General features: G+C 38.7%; 1 protein-coding gene across 1 annotated transcript in view; it reads left to right on the top strand.

The window, feature by feature from the left end:
* Positions 1-8,457: 8,457 nt before the first annotated feature.
* LOC117211030 (DNA-binding protein D-ETS-4) overlaps positions 8,458-17,980 on the top strand; it is a 58,629-nt gene continuing 49,106 nt past the window's right edge. The window contains exon 1 of the mRNA XM_033454583.1: positions 8,458-9,370. Coding sequence (XP_033310474.1) covers positions 9,335-9,370 — 36 coding nt within the window. The 5' untranslated portion in view covers positions 8,458-9,334. The remainder of the gene's footprint in view (positions 9,371-17,980) is intronic.

Here is a 17,980-nt window from a genome sequence, read left to right as displayed (position 1 = left end):
AAATCCCTGAAACGGAATTTCGCGCCGATAAATAACAAGAGAGCTCACCGACAATACCGGCTCGAATCGTTTGGTACCACATGCCACTTGGTACTCGGCAATTTAAATAAATTAACGGAGAGCAAGCGTATCCAGGCCCGGTTTGCCTATATGGTGGAGGTGAAGCAACAGCAGTAACAACAGCAGAAGAAGAAGAAACCGAAGGAGGAGGAGGAATATAAGAAGAACAAGAAGAAGTTGACGATGAAAGAGGAGGAAGCGTGTGCGTACGCACCGAACGATTGTAAGAGTGGAACACCCACGCGTGCTCGCGATGCCTTCGCGAATTCTTTTTTCTTTCTCTCGCGGATAATTACAGCTAATGGCAGTCATTGAGAATGCGAGATGCGTACCGATCTGCGTACGTGTACTGGTCGACGATGCTGCTCGAGAACTCGACGATAACGTTTTAAGTTCCTTGCAGGCTCCTTCGATATTTAATTTATTAGTTGAATTGCTAAGTAGACGCGGCATTATCGAGGCTGGCTCACTTCCACGATCGACGACGGGCGAGATAGGATCGATCGACGAGTGCACCATACGGAAGATCCACGGAAGATGAAGAGGTACGGCTCTGCACGGGGATTTTCCGACGTCTCGACCAAAAGATTTATTTTCGTCAGGTTCTCATTTCTTCTCTTCTCTTTACAGATTGTGCCGCGGCTTGTTGTTGCTGCAGCGCGTGCTCACTACGCCGATCGTTCTGTGTTGTACACGTTGCTCCTCGCGAACCGATAGCCGCACAGTTTGCAACGTATTTGTTCTCTTCGTTAAAGGGTGGATCGTAACAGGGCGTGGGAGGGGGATAATTTATAGGAATATCGCGGTTCGAATGATTCATTTGCGTTGGGAGAAAAGGCCGAATAGTGGATAAATATTAATCGGTTGCTTAATAATGGTATAATGGAATGTTATCGATTTGATGAAAGGTTCTCCCTTTTGGTTGGTTTAAAATTTACTTCGAATTCCTCTTCGAAGTTCCTCCTTTCTTCTCTTTTTGTAACGTATGTTTATATAAACATCTACCACCTTCCTATACTCTTGTAAGGTGACGCAATTTTACTTCGACAGTGATCAACCGTACCTTGTAACAAGGCATAGTTTTACGTCAGCGGTTGCAAATGTGTTAAGTACCCTCATGAACATTCGATATCTCAGCAAAGTTGATCATTTTCGTACAAAGCATACACATCCTTTTACAAACAACGCCAGTCTAATTAAGCTCCCAAACATTAATTTTCGTCACCATGATCCGGTTACGAACAGACACCCTATCAAGGCTGGAAGTTTCACGGTTACTCAAACCTCCGTATCATCGATTGAACAACGATCTCAAGGGATAAAGTAACAAACTGGAGCGACTGCTAATCAAGCCGCGAAGAGCAAAATCGTCCATCAACGGACAAGAACGATTTATCGTTTCATTGATCGGTGGGGAGATTTTCACGAAAGTTCGCGATCGGTGTAGCGTATACGAGAGACGATCGAGCAGAGGCCGTGTAATTGCGATTCGATTCTCCATGTGTGCGCAATCGAGCCGCGCATTGTAGCGATTGCGACACCGATCTATCGTGGGAATGCGCGGGAACAGCGCGGCTATTTCTTTTTAACCAACGATTCCAGAGATGACAGGCTGTGACTCAGCTCTCCACGTGTATTGCTACACATTTTCTATGATTCAGTACGAAAAGGATTCGGTGCACACATCAAACCGCAAATTGGTTCTCCGATCTGTCCAATCGCCGGATAATTAAAGACGTCCTTGCTCGTATATATTTATCGTCTCTCGTAGCCGAGATCAATCGCTATAATCCTATACGAATAGAAAGTTTGGAATCGTGAATATAACAATAGAGGAGATTTCATCTCTGTCGTTTCGAAATGCATTACCCTACGTTTGACTTAAAATTATTATAACGTGTCTAACAAATCGAGTAATAATAATTGGAATCGTCTCCTTCTGCTTTTTTTCAAGCATACAAGGAATCGAACCACAATAGGAGCGACCGGAAATCTCTTAGCTCAAGGGAGGTATTCCGAAGAAACGGCCGCCAAACGGTAGATGAAGCAGGAAATTAGCATCATGCGGGCATTTGGAAAACGAGTCAATCGAGGTAGCAGCGCGTATAACTCGGGGTCCGCAAGCTCGAAGGCAACGGCATCGCATTCTCCCCTTGGTTCGTGTTTTACCGAAAGGCGAGAAAGAGGAGCAAAGAAGAGAGGGGAGAAGAAGGTGGCGAAGAAAGACGGCGGCGACGCGGGGAATAGAGGGAATCACGGTGGGAGTAATGCAGGAGCAAAAGGCAGAAAACACCGGTAGGCAGTTTTGTAGCTGTTTTTATCAGCTTCTGGGCATCGGGGGTTCAGGCCCGACGATGCCAGGACGCATCTTGGGGGGTTCGTGTGGGAACGTACGTCTCTTTAGCGTACTACCTCTCCTCCTCCCTCCGAACTCTGTTTCCTTTTATCCTCGTTCGTTCTCGTGCTGTCCTTTTCTCGCACGGCTCGACGGGTCGAGCTTCCCTGCTTGGCTTTCCTTTTTCCTCTGTTCGCTAGCTCGGCGACTTGTTTCTCTCCCGTTCGTCTTGCCCACCCTCTCGACCGCCCTCCACCTCGTCTCGCTTCTTCAGCCTCCTCTTCATCGTACGGCTGCCTCGGGTACCAAGGGTTATCGAGGTCACCCTCCACGGTGCACTCGGCTACGTGGTGTGCCCTATATTTACGCACGGTAAGAGCACCCTGAAGAGGAGGTGGTCGCCCCTCTCTCTATCTTCTTCCTCTTTCGTTCAACGTTTCTTCTCCGCCTTCGTCTTCTTCGCCGTTTTCTTCTTCTTCTCGTTCTTCTTTTTCTCACGTTGCCATTGTCTCTTTCTCTCTTTCTTCCTCTCTTGTCCCTTTTCTTCCCCCTCCCTCAGTCCCTCCTCCTCTTCTGCTTCTTACAGTACTCCTATCTTTTTTCTCCACCCCCTACTCAGGTTTCTCTTCAATAAGCGCCGATCGCTTTAAGATCGACTCACAACAATCATTTCAATGCTTCGTCTCGTTCGGCTTGATCGGGTTATCGTGTCTTTGGAAAACTTACACGCGTGAAACATCACTCTGGTGAAAGATTACGCACAGTAGATTATTATTAAAAGAGGGCAGAGCACAATCGGGGTGTAATAGGACTGTGATGTTTGTAAGCCCATTACTGTCACATTAGCTTTTAGCCAGAATTGCATGAGACATAACTTTTAGCTTTCGTATGAATACGATAAATCACTGATAAATTTAATGTTAATGCAATAACACAAAGATTATGGCACACTGTTTCTTATGCTTCGTTCTCTAACACCGAATGCTCATTAAGAAACTTATGACTCGAGGAGCTATGCGCGAACACCGATGACTCACGTGCGGATAGACATGCCATAACACCCTATGTAGTTACATTGCCAACGAACCGTGATGCAGTTCTTTACTAAATTACTAAAAGCCGTTCGCTAAAAACGCATATTGCGTTTATTTCATTTTTTTACTCCCTTGTTAGAAAATTTGTTTAATTACATGAGATAATCCAGTCTTGCAGAATTGATCCATTCTACCGGGGATAATCATTTGATTTCTGTTAAGATCTATTATAATAATCTATTAAGATCAAGAGGTATTTCTTAAAACTGGAATCGATTAATTTGGCTTCCAAATGGAAGAACTTTCATTAATAGCGCAAGTATATGGAGTAAATCATTGATAAATCTAAAAAGAAATGGCATCCATTGGTATTAATGAGAATTCTTAGCAGCATTTTCGTTAATAAAATAACCACATGAGATGGAACGTAAAATTAAAGTGCATATAGACCACTTCCATCCAGAAAGGAACACAGTCACGGTAGTCTAATATCGCGTCATCTTATAAATTAAGGTGATCGCTAAAAAGCCGCAGAGCATTAATTCGTATGATAAACCGTATATCGATAGAAAGAACGCATATTCTGAAAGGTTGCAACAGTACCTTCGAAAGGTTACGATACGAATTGCAATGCCGCGTGTCGTAACCTTTCGCGAACCGCATCGTACGCCGCAAATATGTCAGATAATGGCTGGTATTATCTGTTGAGTTGTAATTACCTCGCCCTGGCTTTCACGCCCGTTCGATACACGATTTTTCGATCTGCGTCCTGTCGTTGGTGATTTTATCTAGCGAAAGCTGGCCGACTCGTTTCGCCATGAATCTGCGTCATCAGGTGCAGGTGCGAAACTAATAACTTTCGATGGCGTTTGGCGTCATCGTAGCCACGTTTCACCTCATTCCATGGCGTGAAACATTTCCATGGAATGGTTTTTCGTTCGGTTCAAAGCATACGCCGGGTTGCTCACCTCGGTTAAGGAACAGTCGTGCTAGGAACACGTAAACGTCTAATGAACCACGCGAAACGCGAATCTGCTGGGCGTAACAAGCGACTGGTTTGTTAATTAGCTGCTTAAGAGAAACTAGACGTGGCGATCATTGCAATACTATCTAGATGAATGGTTGTTAAGCGCGCCGTCGGCTATTAACTCGCCTGAAAAAGAAGATATAACGCTTACTTAGTCCCGGTGAAAGGGAATGGTCTTTTCTGCTAGACGATTACAGGTGTTGGTAAAAACCCACGCAGTCGATTGTGAGATGGTTATTTTACCAAATCGTAATAGAACTTTTCTTGATATTTGAAAAGTACAAATTTCAATTCTGTTAAATACCATGTAAGTACTATCGACTGTCCATGTGACACGGGAGATGTCATCCAAAGAAATAATTGTAAAGATTTTAATAGATTCTAAGATTTGAATAGATCCGAAATATTCTTTACGGTTAAACAATAGCCACAATTTTTGAAGGTATCGGTATACGGGTGTGTACGGGGCCTAAAGATGCTACGGAGACCTCATGCAAGATACCACAGGGTGGTCGCAATACGCGAACGTTACGAAGATGCAGGACGATGAAAAATCTCTGGTATCTCAAGCCAAGATCCCTCGAACAATGGGATATCTTCGGGACCGACTCGGTTACGGTGGACAATTATTGCTCGATTGCCGGAAGATAATGTTTCATCGTGGATGAAATAATGATTTTCTTTCGGCCGGACGAAAACATGTGAAAATTCCACGATAATGGCGGCCGTAAATTATTTCTGTCCTCGGTTACCGATGGCATCACGATAATTGGATACCGAGATTCTAGCAGATGACCGGAGCACGATAAATTTTGAAGAAAGGAAAAGTGATCTGGTTCACTTTCCTCTCGAGCCTCGCCGCGCCTGAGATACGATAATGTCTCGCCGTTTTGTTTTATGGCTTGCTCCGAACTTTAATCGAATGGTTACAGGTTAATGTATCGGTAAGTTGGTTTAAACGGTTTCTTGATTACTAAGGCGTTTATCATTTTCGTTTAATGAAGCGTGGAGAGGGATAGGATTTGTTCCTTTCAATTTTTTATTCGAGTCATTTAAAAAATACAGATTAACTGTTTATCTTTAAATGTTTTTATTTTGTTACTTTTGTTTTGATCTTCGATCGAAGAAGATGTATATAATGACGAAACCACTTCCGTTTCTTCAATTTTTCTAAGTCTGTACGCTTTCTAGCCTGATTCGTCCATTTCCAAAAAGAGAAGAAGAAATGTACTGAATGTCAACTTATACCGCATATCCGCCACAAATGTCGCAGATTGCGAATAGGGCGTACGTGCCCTTGTACTTGAGCAGTCGCATACGAGCTGCAGTTCTTTCCTTCCCGACATAAATCCTCTTCGTTTTTTCTTTTCTCATGCTTTCTCACAGCTGAACGACGTTAACGCGGCGAACACCGACGTCACTACCAGTCGACCGCTTTTATTTTCTACTCGCTTCTGCCATTCTCACACGATCCTCTCCTGCGAAACAGACTGCACAAAACAGACCGCGAGACGACCGAGACTGTTTTCACTGAAACAAGTTCCCCCGATTTCCGTCCCAATGACGCAATTCTGCTTATCCAATCAAATCGACGATAAAACAATCATAAGTAAGATGGTCTCCCATTAAAGTAATTTAGCCTTTTTAATCTTGCTATCTTAACGTATTAAAGATCGACGGTAATACTTTACGTTAACGCAACATCTCATTTATAACTTTTTTAATCAATCTACATTAGCAAGGGATTGATTCAAATGTGGTGGGAACAAAAAGGAACCGTTAAATTATACGAAATGCCCGAGAGAAAAGCGTATCTGCGCGTGATAATTTGCATCAATGAACGTAAGTCGATTTTTTCAAATGCAAACGAATTAATTTCCCAGCCGGATACAGACTTTCACAATGGGGAAAGACTGATTCGAGCAGTCACGTAAACTACGTACTTGAGTGGTAGACCTGATCGTTAGCCCGTGAACGGTTTTACAATAACGCTCAAAGTGTTTTTATTGGGTAGTAAGAGCCATTGAAATAGATAGATCAATAGAGCGGTAAAATTTATCATCACGCTTTGTACGTATCTCCTATATTTGCATAAGAATTTTTTGCCTGCTCAAAACAGAATCTCGTGAAACAAAAATTTGGATCAACTGCTACCACCCTATTCTCTTGTAATCGTTTAAAAATAATCATCTTCTTATAATCTATTTCCGTAATGTCATAATTAGGTAGCTGGAATTTTATATATTCAATCACAATAATGTTAATTAATTGAAATATTTAATAACCCAAGCAAATGATCCACATAATATTAAACACAATCGATTGTGATTCATTGGATAAAACGTTAGAAAGTCACTGATGTAAAGGTAAGACAGTCGAAAGAAGAGAATTAAGAGGAGAAAAAGAGAGAAGCGAATGCTACCTACCTTTTTTGAAAGACACACGTAATCGTTCGATTTTTCATGCGAGCTTAGTTCATTCGATGCTTTTTTAAAAGGAGAATTTAGGAACAAATTTACATATATGACGCACGTAGATACAAAAACCAATAGTGATCGTTGCCACATGATTGATCATTTCCTCTAATCAGAATTACATTATGAACGATATAATTAAAAGTTAATTTGTACTTTCAAAGTTAGCAAAGTTAAGTTAATCATTTTTTCTTCTTTCTCTTCCCGTGGATAAAAGCGTAACGGTAATTTGCGATTTCCGTTACTTTTTTTAGTAAACCGATTTATCTCATGCTTACGTTTGCGCTAAAAGTTTTCTTCCGATCAGATTAGTCGACGATCGCATGATCTATAATGCGCGCTAGCATGCGTCTTTGCTAGTGTTGCCACGAAACATTTTAAGAATCCTGAGCATTTCGTCTTTTGTAGGATCGTACGTATTGTAGAATAGTAGAAACGACGCCATGATGCTTAAATATCTTGCAAAATTATTTTTCATAAGATTCAATGCGTTTCAAATCGGTTCTCTTTTTTGAGGTCTCGTAAAGTATAGTATGAATGAGCAAATTGCAATTCTCATCAAAGAAAGCAACGCAAATAAAGAATAAAGTTTTCTGAATGGAGTGGTTTTTGTCGTAGAGTACGGGTGCAACAGATTATCTCTATGCTTTTTTACCATTGTGTACTATTGTACATATTCCTTAAATCTACTGTGGTCCTCGAATTAATTTCCTGTCTCATCATAGATTATATTCTCATTTTCCAAATAATCCCTTTTGTTCCTTGTAATCGAATCACCGTTTTTCTTGAAAAACATCTTCCCATTATCTTTAGCATTTACATGATCGAGCATAAGCAATTAGTAATTTCCGGCTTTTTATTGATAGTTTGATCTTTGCAAAGTTTTACAAATGTCTGGCCTGGAATCCGTTTCACAATCCTCCAACGGCGCCATCGTCCTGCACCGCCATAAGTCAGAAAGGGCTATTGTGTCCACTTTTCCTCCATAAAGCGTGTCGCGGATCTAATCGCTGACTAATCGCCCACGCAAATACCTGCGTGCTCTCGCGCGAATCGTTAGAGTGCGTTTCCAAGGAGTCCGCTAAGCGTGTACCGGGATATTTACTGTCGGATCAAGGCTAGTAGCGGATTCTACTCTAGCGACCCATGCGAAAAGAATGGCATAACAAAAGTTATCATCGGTTATTTTCGCCCTTTATGATACCATCTTTGTTCATATCTCTCTTTTTCTTCATATGTTCTACGTTTCCCTATCGTAATGTCCACGTTAACATGTAATACGTCATAAAATTTTGTTTCGATGCTTGTAGTTGTCTAAGTATAGCTCTATTTAAACTATCTATTTGTTGAAATGAAGTCCTAACGCTTATCTTAAAAGATTGGTCTCTTTTTTATTTCATAAATTATTACAATTAATAATTATAAATTGTTAAGAAATTACAGTTATAGAATCATCGGTAAAAACGGAGAGAATACTGCGCATGCGCAGGAATCTTTAGTAGGTCGTGTCGACGGCTTGAACGAACTCGTCCCGCGCCGTTCGTTCAGACCAGTCATACCAAAGGTGACTCGAGATATGCCACGCGTATAAATCGCTATAATCGACTGAACAAGTACCTTCACCTACCTCGAATTCGTGTAATTGTCGTATAACATAAGTGTGATTTGAAGAAATTTGAAAATCAAGTGATATGTGAGTTGACAGAACCTCAAAAACACGTGAATATGTCAAGTGAATGTACTGTACTCGCTACTTTCTCGAGGTTATCACGTTGAAATTGACGGTTGGACGGAAGGGATGGGATATAAGAAAGGAAGAGGAAACTTCTAAAGATAATCGTTCAAGTGACCCAGAGGAATAGATCGGCTCCGCAGAGGGTGCCAATACGTAAGGATTGTCGGAAGTTTTGCGAGGAAGGCGCGCGAGAGAGGCGCGCGCACGATAGTAGGTCGAGTCGTGTTCGATGAAACTCGGCTAGGCTCGGCTAAGTTCGATACGCTCGAATTCGAAGTTCGTTCGCGGCGACCGCGCGTTCGCTGTTCGGTCAGTCAGTCAGTCGCACGCGGCAAACGAAGTCCTCAAGAAGTCGAGGAGGTTAGTAAACGCGCGAGGAAACATAGCGAACGAGACATAACAGAGAAAGAGATAGAGACTGAACAAGGTGAAGAGAAGAAACGATAAGTGACTCGAAGAAAACAAAACATTGGGTGAGAAGACGATACAGCGAATCTTACATAGCGCGTTACATTCACGTGAAGACTGGAGCCACTCTAGCGAGTGAGTCGATCTCTCTGTTCGATTCGAGAGATCGACTGCTACCCTTCAAGGCAGCGTCAATAGGCAGACGGAGAAAAAATCGTCAAAAGTGTAATAGCACAAAGAGAATCACCGACGAATACGACGATGGTATACAGTGGTGGCTTCGACATGGTGGAGACGGTGAGCTATTTGTTTTTGTTTACTTGCTGCGAGCTATAAAATGTGAATAGATACGTTCAATAACAGTTTGATCGTGTGTATATTGCGTTTGAATAGCTATTTCAAATCGAATAAATCTTAATTATACAATTGCTTCCTGTTATTTATCTAACTTTTGGAGGAGTGTAGAATTGTATTTCATTTATAAGATATTTCTTAGGTTAGTGAATGTAAATATCATATTGATTTTTCAAGAAAGTCAAATTTTGTCAGACTATAATATTACTCAGTCAGAAAAAAACGCTAATATACTGTCAAATTTTAAATAAAAATATCATAAATGTAAACTCTTTCCTAAAATAGATTTAAGAAATTGTATTGTACGCGAAGTAATGTTTTGAATTAGATGTCGTGTTCTGAATACGTACGTAATAGTAGGGAGAGAATTCGCGCCAAAGCTGACACTGTTTAAACGTACAGTACTCTCGCCATAAATACAATTATAATTAAGTGCAAATTTTGTAACCGCTACCATACTACATGCTATAACATTAACTGATACATTAACTCGATACTCAAGATGTACAACAATATATTTTCATTATATAAAATAAAATAAAGTATAATAAAATAGAATAAAAGATAAAATTTCAACTGAAATATAATTATAAGCTACAATTCAGTAGAACAATAAACACAACATTAAAATTTTTTACTAGAAGAAGAAGTCACGATATTTATTTTCTTTCTATCTATTTTAATTAATCTAGGATAATGAAACATTATTCAAAATTAATAAAACGTTACAAAATATATTTTAGTTTACTGACTAATGATTGTTCTCAAAAATTAGCTATTCTCAGAAAACAATAGGGTAACGGACTAACGCGATTTTTAATAGTGAATTCTGACAAAACTCTCGAGGCTCTTTGAGGTAAAACTTATTTGCATGCAAGTCGTACGCACGGCAATTAGAATTAATTTAAGCGAGCCACTTTAAAGGCAACGGGTGTTTTATAAGTGAAATGCCATTCTAAGCCGGCTGGTTGACGATAATGAGCAAAAACGTCGTCGACCTGTCAACGAGGACCCGGATAATTTTTCCGCGAAGATTAAAGTTGTGTCCGTACGTAACATCTGTCCTTTCGTTAGTTGTCTCTAAAATTGCTGCTTCTCGAGATGTATTTGCAAATCAGCGAGATAAATTTATCTGACTGGAATATCTACACCGATGGATAAAAGCCAGGATTCTAGGAAACACCTTGCATAATATTTTTGTTCCTCGAACGTTTTCGTACTCATACAGACATGTGTATTGTAAATAATATATAGCAGCATATAAAGTACAAACACGTAATTTTTATCATCATTTGTTTTGCTATATGCGTTAGAAATTTTACGATTAATGTAGCATTTTCATACAACTGCAGTTTCATTACTCAAATCGAATTTCCATACTCGTACTTCTCTTTTTAAAGTGTCCTTTTATTAGTATTTCTACTAGTGTACTTCTTTCTAAAGTAATTGTACACATATTTTATGATTCAATTGAGCTTCATTTAAACGATTAACATAATTCATTATCAATGCTGTTACGAATTGAAGATATTTGTAAACCTATACTCCATTTAATATTATATAATTCATAAATTTTATTTTAGTAAAAAATAGACTTTTATTAACAAAAGCTACACGTAAATTCATATTAATTATTTTGAATAATATGTCACTCAAAATACATCCGGTGTCTTTTGAATTTTATGCAAATGAACGTCGCGTTCTTCTTTCATAATTTCCTACGAGTCAAAATAGACCTGTTTGTTCTACAATTTAATCGAGGTTGAGTATAATTGAAATTATTCAATACAACTATCTTTCGCGTAGATTGATGAAAATGCAGTTTCGCTGTTATGAACGCATTGTCCCAGTTTGTTTAACTAGATACGGCCCTGTTGTAGAAAGACACAAACAGTCGGAGACGGTCGCGCGGAAGGCTAACTTTCGAATCTACTACAACTAAACAGATGATAGTCAGATACGAGAAATTCACTCAACTGGTACGTAATGGAAAATTTTGCAGTAAAAACGAAGCAAAATGTGCTGTTTCTCTATCTCGAAATTTCATTAGAAGATGCATTTTTTGTTTTACGACTGTACCAATTACCGGTCATAATATAATCACATAATTAGATGTTTCTCGATCAACTAGGGTCAAGTTTTCCCTACTGTTATACTTTTGTAATTGCAATATTTAATTCGGTTAATTTGTTATTTCATTCGATCAGGATAAAGCAGAGTAAACAGATAATTCATTTCGATAAAAAATTTAATTATTAATTTAAAACTTCCTCGGGATACTCGATATAAAAGTTGCCATTTCCTTTCAGTTATAATATTCTGGTTGACATGACATTCGGATTATTTTCAAAGCATACAGAATTTTTATCTGGTTATGTACACAAAATCGAGGTAAAGCGGTAGGTGAGAATTGATAGGGGAGAACGGTTAATCCATTCCTTTTTATCTGGTTCCTTTCATTCTTGATAACTTGACGATAAACTTGTCGTGTAATGTAGTCGCTAAAATTGTTTGTTGCTCGTCGGTGTTTTTCTTTTTTTCTTTGTAAATAGCAGGTAATAGTATAGTATATATAGCAGATAATAATAAATAAGAAGCGGTCAGGAATTTCGCTTTCACAACTTATTTTTATTTCGCTCGAAAAAGACGTAATTGCAGTTCTTCTTTGAAGTTTCTTCCTCGAGCTGTGCGTAACTGTTCGACCTATTTCTGTTTTACAGTTCTCTATATGTCACTCATAGGAAATTTGTATCGTAGTTCCGCTTTTATATCGCGGACAATTATTTCGCATGTGGGCTTGCTTTATCTCGCCTCTCAAATCATTTTTTTCTCCATTTCATCGAGTGGTTAATGCGTATATTCTGTAATAGAATTATGTATTCATGAAAGAGGTCTGTAAAGCCCGACGACATGAATTTTACATTACCATATTCACGTATTAGATATATCTAAAATTTCGCTATTCTGCATTGCCACCTTCGTCTTTCAATTGTACACATAAAGTTTTCTTTTAAGACAGGCTAGTTGTACGTTATCGATGTTTTCAGCCTTCTTAAAGTCATTTAACGAACTGTTAGAACGGAGTGTTGTTCCTATTAAAATATTCCCTCTTCTTGAATACGATACTTCATTCCGTATTCACTTCGACATTTGCACTCGATCAGTTGGCAAAGTTAATGTGGAAATTTTAAGAATAATAAAGTATCTACTCTGTTTGTGTTTATGTTAATGGATTTATCGATTTAGTGTGTATCGAGTTTTGTCGGTCTCTTTTACGCGATATTTTACCATGGTAGTTATAATTACATTTGCGTTTATACATTAATATTTAACGTTAGTACATTCAGTGATCCATTTTGCGTGTACATCTAACGGTGATGATTCCTATAACTTATTCATCTTTTCCTAACCCTATTTTAGACTTTTGGTAATGTTGCGTGATAGCATTGAAGCGTTTACGTCATAATACGCACTATTAAGCTTTCTCAATATCCGCTATTATAATTTAATTCGAGACACATCACTTATTATTTTATTTTTTAATTTATTATCATTTATTATTTTACGTGTTACCTTCTACAGTTTTAAATAGATATACAATCCTAACACTTTTACAATATCCGTACAAGTTTCTTTCGCGTATCTTTTTTGCCTATAATGAAAATTGTATCTTATTGTGCTCATAAAATTACTCATAAAACAGCGACACAACACAGGTGCGTACGTTGTTCGCTACGATTTTTAGGAGCATAAATACTTTCCTGATTCATACGACCTTCGTTCGATATACCTTTTATTTAAACACCGTATTTATAAATAAGATCCTGAATTTGAAAAATGAATATTTTCAAACTACGCATGATATATGTTTGCAACATCACGAATGTCCATAGAATACAAAACGATCTAACACGATCATGGTTCATCGCAACCATTTGTAAAACTTTTTCTCACACCTAAAGTATACGTCAAAAAGAAGTCTATTTCATCATACCGTGATTCACCATATCCATACCCAACTTTTTCTATGTAACACAAATCTTTTGCGGAATTCTATGTTCACGAACAACCGCGAAACACCCGGATAATTATCCGAAAAGGAGATCGTCGAAACTTGAGTTAAGCATGGTGAATAGCGTTCATGCATCATAAATCGGTTGGTCGGAGAAGAGACGGTTAGAGCTGGCCAGACATACAAACAGGCAGTCAGACATACGGCTGACCACGTAAACAGGGTGTAATTAAAAATCTCACTAGCCGGTCTTTGTGTCGGATGTTGTATATAGTTGATGTCCTTGCCGAGGCAATTCGAAATCCTGTCCCGGTCTCGCATTAGCGAGGGCGTGGTTGGTCGTTCGTTCCTGGTCCGAGGATAGCAGGCCTCGTAGTAATTGCACCGGACTCGTTTCCATGACGCGACTTTTGCGGATTCGACTTCGTTTTTTTTTCTTCATCGTTTATTTTTGATCGCGCTTTCACGATGCGTACCGCGTCACCACGAGATGCGAAGAACGCCATCCGCGTAGCATGTTTTCGCGTGTTGACCTTTGTCTAACATTTTAGTTAGTGTCAAACAGACGCATAGTACGTAATGGAGGAACAAAAGAGATACGCAACATCGAAACGTTAGACGCGTTTGTTATATAACTGGACTCGCGAGATTGTAATTACGATCTTGCTCGTCTTAGTGTAGAGGAGTACCGTTGTCGAGGCACGGGGAAAAGAAAATCGCGGTGTTTATTAATAGAGTTCTCTTAGACCGTATTGATAAACGATATAACCGGAGTCCTTGAATGAGTTGCACGTAGCTGAGCGTGACCGAATTCGAACGGCGATTCGAACGATTTGGATCCTGAGTAGACGATGTACGAGCTCAGGGAATGGTAAATGTTATGTTTTATCACGGAAATCTGTATTTTCAGAAATATGAGGACTAGGGAAATTTTCATAAGAATAGCAAATATATTCGTAATAATTCATTTGTTGATATTTAGAAAAATAATTTATATCTTATAGTTAGAAAGAACCGCTTGGTAATATGAGGAAAAACAGATAGAAGTCAGCGATGAAAGAAGTAGTGGATTTTCTATGGTATTCAGAGGACGCAACGTGAAGAAGCTGAGGTATAAGTGTTGTCCGTGATAATTGTAGCTGCTGGCTGTAGATGTCGCTGCTGGGGTTACTGCTGCATTTTCTTCTTATTTACCTAGATGTTGTGGAAGAAAAATCGGACTATGGGCGCCAGGATTTGAACCTAGGTCCTGAACGTTCGTAAGCCGCTAACCACTGCGCTGCCGTTGTCCAGTGTTAGTTAGTGTTGAGTGGTGGTATTTGCGCTGTCGAGTGCCGCCACAAAGGTATTGTCAGACTCTGAAGACACGCGGTGCTGTATAAACAGGAAAGACCAAGTAGGCGTTCTGAATAAGACGCTGGAGCCTAGTTATTTCTCATCTCTAAATCAGAAGATGCTTCTTCGAATTAAATGTTTTGTTTAATGTATGTCATTTAAAATTTTATTTGCCTCACGAAATACCAATGATTTATCTAAATCCGGTCTTTGCTGCTTTATACACAAAAGATAATTATCCCTATAATAAAATGTTTTTTAGTCGAATTTTATAGAGAACAGATACGAAATTGGATTAAAAGACTTACAGATAATAGGAAACTTGGCATATATAGATTTAACTAATCAGTATCTTAATATCAAAATAAAAATATCAAACCGTTTTTTTTTTTTTTAAGAAATTGGCACAGTTGAGTGATCGTTGTTTTTAGTTATTTTTAAACCATCTGTTCGAGTAAAATAATAATAAGAACGAAAATTCGAGTGGATTCTTTCGGTAGATTCATTGTTTCATTGGTTTCTGGTAGTCGAGAAAGAGTTCGCGGTGACCTTCTCGACTTTCCTGGAACCGCATCGCGCCTGTCCCCTTTCGCCCTTTTGCTCGTTCTTCACCCTCCGTTCTTTACGCTGCTTCGGGGCCAAACGGACCAAAGAATTCGCCGGTATTATTCCAACGAAAAAATGTTTAAGTGCACCGACGGAACCGCGTTTCCCCGCGTGCTACTCAGGTGTCTACCCCCTTTGTTCTCCGGCGAACGTTGCGAACTTTTCAGTTGGGTTGCACGGATTTACACGCATACGGCACAATACAGCGATCATTGCAACGTCCTGCGAACAATGCCGATTTACATACGTGAGATTTGTCGATTTTTCGTTCTACCAACGCTAGATTCATTGATATATGTACATACATCGATATACGTATACCACTGATCAGAATATTTACCAGAGTCGTTATACTTGCTTCGAATATGATTGTTAAAAGATACGAAACAATGCTGTTTCGTTTGATACTTTATAAGTAAATGAAAGAATGAGGGATCAGTTTTCAATAAATAGCAGTCTTGCAATCTAGGCGTATTTAAAGATTTTTTTAGCGCGCGTAGGGTCTATGTAGAAAGTAAAAGAAATGTGTTCATAACGAATCGAGAACATAGTATAGAATTGTTCGCTTCCTAACACTCCTTTTTTCGTATCTAATTTTGCTTGGAAATACATATTTGGGAAATTAACGCTCGCGAGAATCATTTCAGTAGTTATTATCACCGACGTAATCTAGCGTGTACCTTGGAATTATATCATTTTGACCCGAGAAAGTATAATAGTCGAGGCTTTATTATCGTTTGAGTTTTACACAAATACCGCCTTTCAATTTTCATAGTCAAACATCATTAATTTCTTAAACTTAATTGAAATTGTTTTTATTGGAAGTAATGAAATTGGAAAAAAATTTATTATCCATTATTCCATACGAAATTCGCAAATCATGGCTTCGATTTCAAGACAAAACGAAAAGTCGTATCGATTTACATGATATTAATAAATCCACTCGAATGCTGGCTGAGTTTGTGGTATTAACCACACCGAAGATCAATGGTATCTCTAGACACCAATAAGAAGGTCATTTGACCAAGGTCTGAAAAGTGATCACGTGATATTTAGTACTGGCATATTTTTCAAATTTTAAAAATATTGCTTGTCATAATACTATAATGCCTACTGAAAGATTATGATAAACTATGGACGATATTAAAATATTGTTCGCTTTAATAGCTGTATTTTAGGTTTCTTTTTTACAAAAATTTGTTAATTTGTAAATTACTTTTAACGGGCTTATATCTTCTCTCATTTTCAATTCAATTCAGACTATTTCTTAATTATAAAATAACATTAAGATGAGAAAATCAACAAAACTGGATTTATCATATTTATTTATATTTATTATGTTTGTCGTGTCATATGCTAACATAATTATCAGACCCGATTAAAAAAATTGTGCTAAAATTCCCTGTTCTCTCGTCAAATGAAATGAGGTAAGGTAATTTGTCGTTATTCGTATAAATTAAATCGGCTAACGCCCGATTTTATTGCTGACTGACGAATATCAATGGCATCTTTAAATACCAGTAGAAAGGCCGTATCGCGGAGGCCTGAAAAGTGGTTGCGCGAGGCCTTGCACAACCGTTACGATCGAGCGGTACGTCGGTACGTGTAGCAAAAGTGACGCCAGCTCGCGTGTCGGCCCGCCGCGATCTACAACGATCTAGCAACGATCTGGAGCCCGAAATCGGAGGCATTAATCAGCGTTCGGTGCGTGCACGTGGGTGGTCAGCATTGACGCAAATAGTAGTAATGATCAATACACAGGCGTTTTATATGCCGCGGAGTAGAGAGATAAATCGAGCGAGGTCGAGGCTTTGCCGAGGCTAGAGAGCGCCGATTTTCGAAAGGCAACTTTTCAAAGGTCGATCGCCCCTTGATATTTCTCCGGTTCGCATCGAGAAAGTTACGCGCGGCGATCGGCTCGACCGCGAGAGGAGGAGGGAACGATAAAAAGAAAGAAAGCAGCAAGTAGCTTCTAAGGAACTTGAAAACACGCGAGTTCTCACGACTCTCCGTGTGTGAAATGATATTGAAACGCCAGTTGCATAAATACGAGCGATATACCTGGATATTGGCTGTAAGAAAATCGTGATAAAGATACGATGAGATAGTTTGGCGAATTGAATGTGTGCTAGCAACGATTGATTTATTTTTGACGTTAATTTATGATAAACGCAATTACGATTTCGATATTTAGCAATATTGTTGCAGAGTACCTATATATTTTTTTATTAAAATTTAATTCATTCATTTAAATCTTATTCATTAATTTACTCATCTTATATATTCTAGTTCGGCTGTTTAAACGCCTATAACGCATATACGTTAACGCATATAATTGAATATTTGCATGTAATATATTAAGTGCCGAGTAAAAAATTATTGAAATAATATTCATACTATGTTTTAATCGGTATTTGGGATCTTCAGATATATTTTATTCAGAAATAAAATGATTTAAATGGGCAATTTATCAAGTTCCGAACACGGTCAGTCAAGGAACCATTAACCAAAATACCACCAATTTTAATTTCTTAAATAAATATGGAACATGGACCATCATAATGCTAATTTTCTGTAATTACACATAATTACAGTAATCA

Source organism: Bombus bifarius, unplaced genomic scaffold (assembly GCF_011952205.1).
Source record: "Bombus bifarius isolate JDL3187 unplaced genomic scaffold, Bbif_JDL3187 scf7180000008214, whole genome shotgun sequence".
Lineage (NCBI taxonomy): Eukaryota > Metazoa > Arthropoda > Insecta > Hymenoptera > Apidae > Bombus > Bombus bifarius.
Note: the sequence above shows the minus strand (reverse complement) of the source record. Positions and strands in the feature narration are given on the sequence as shown.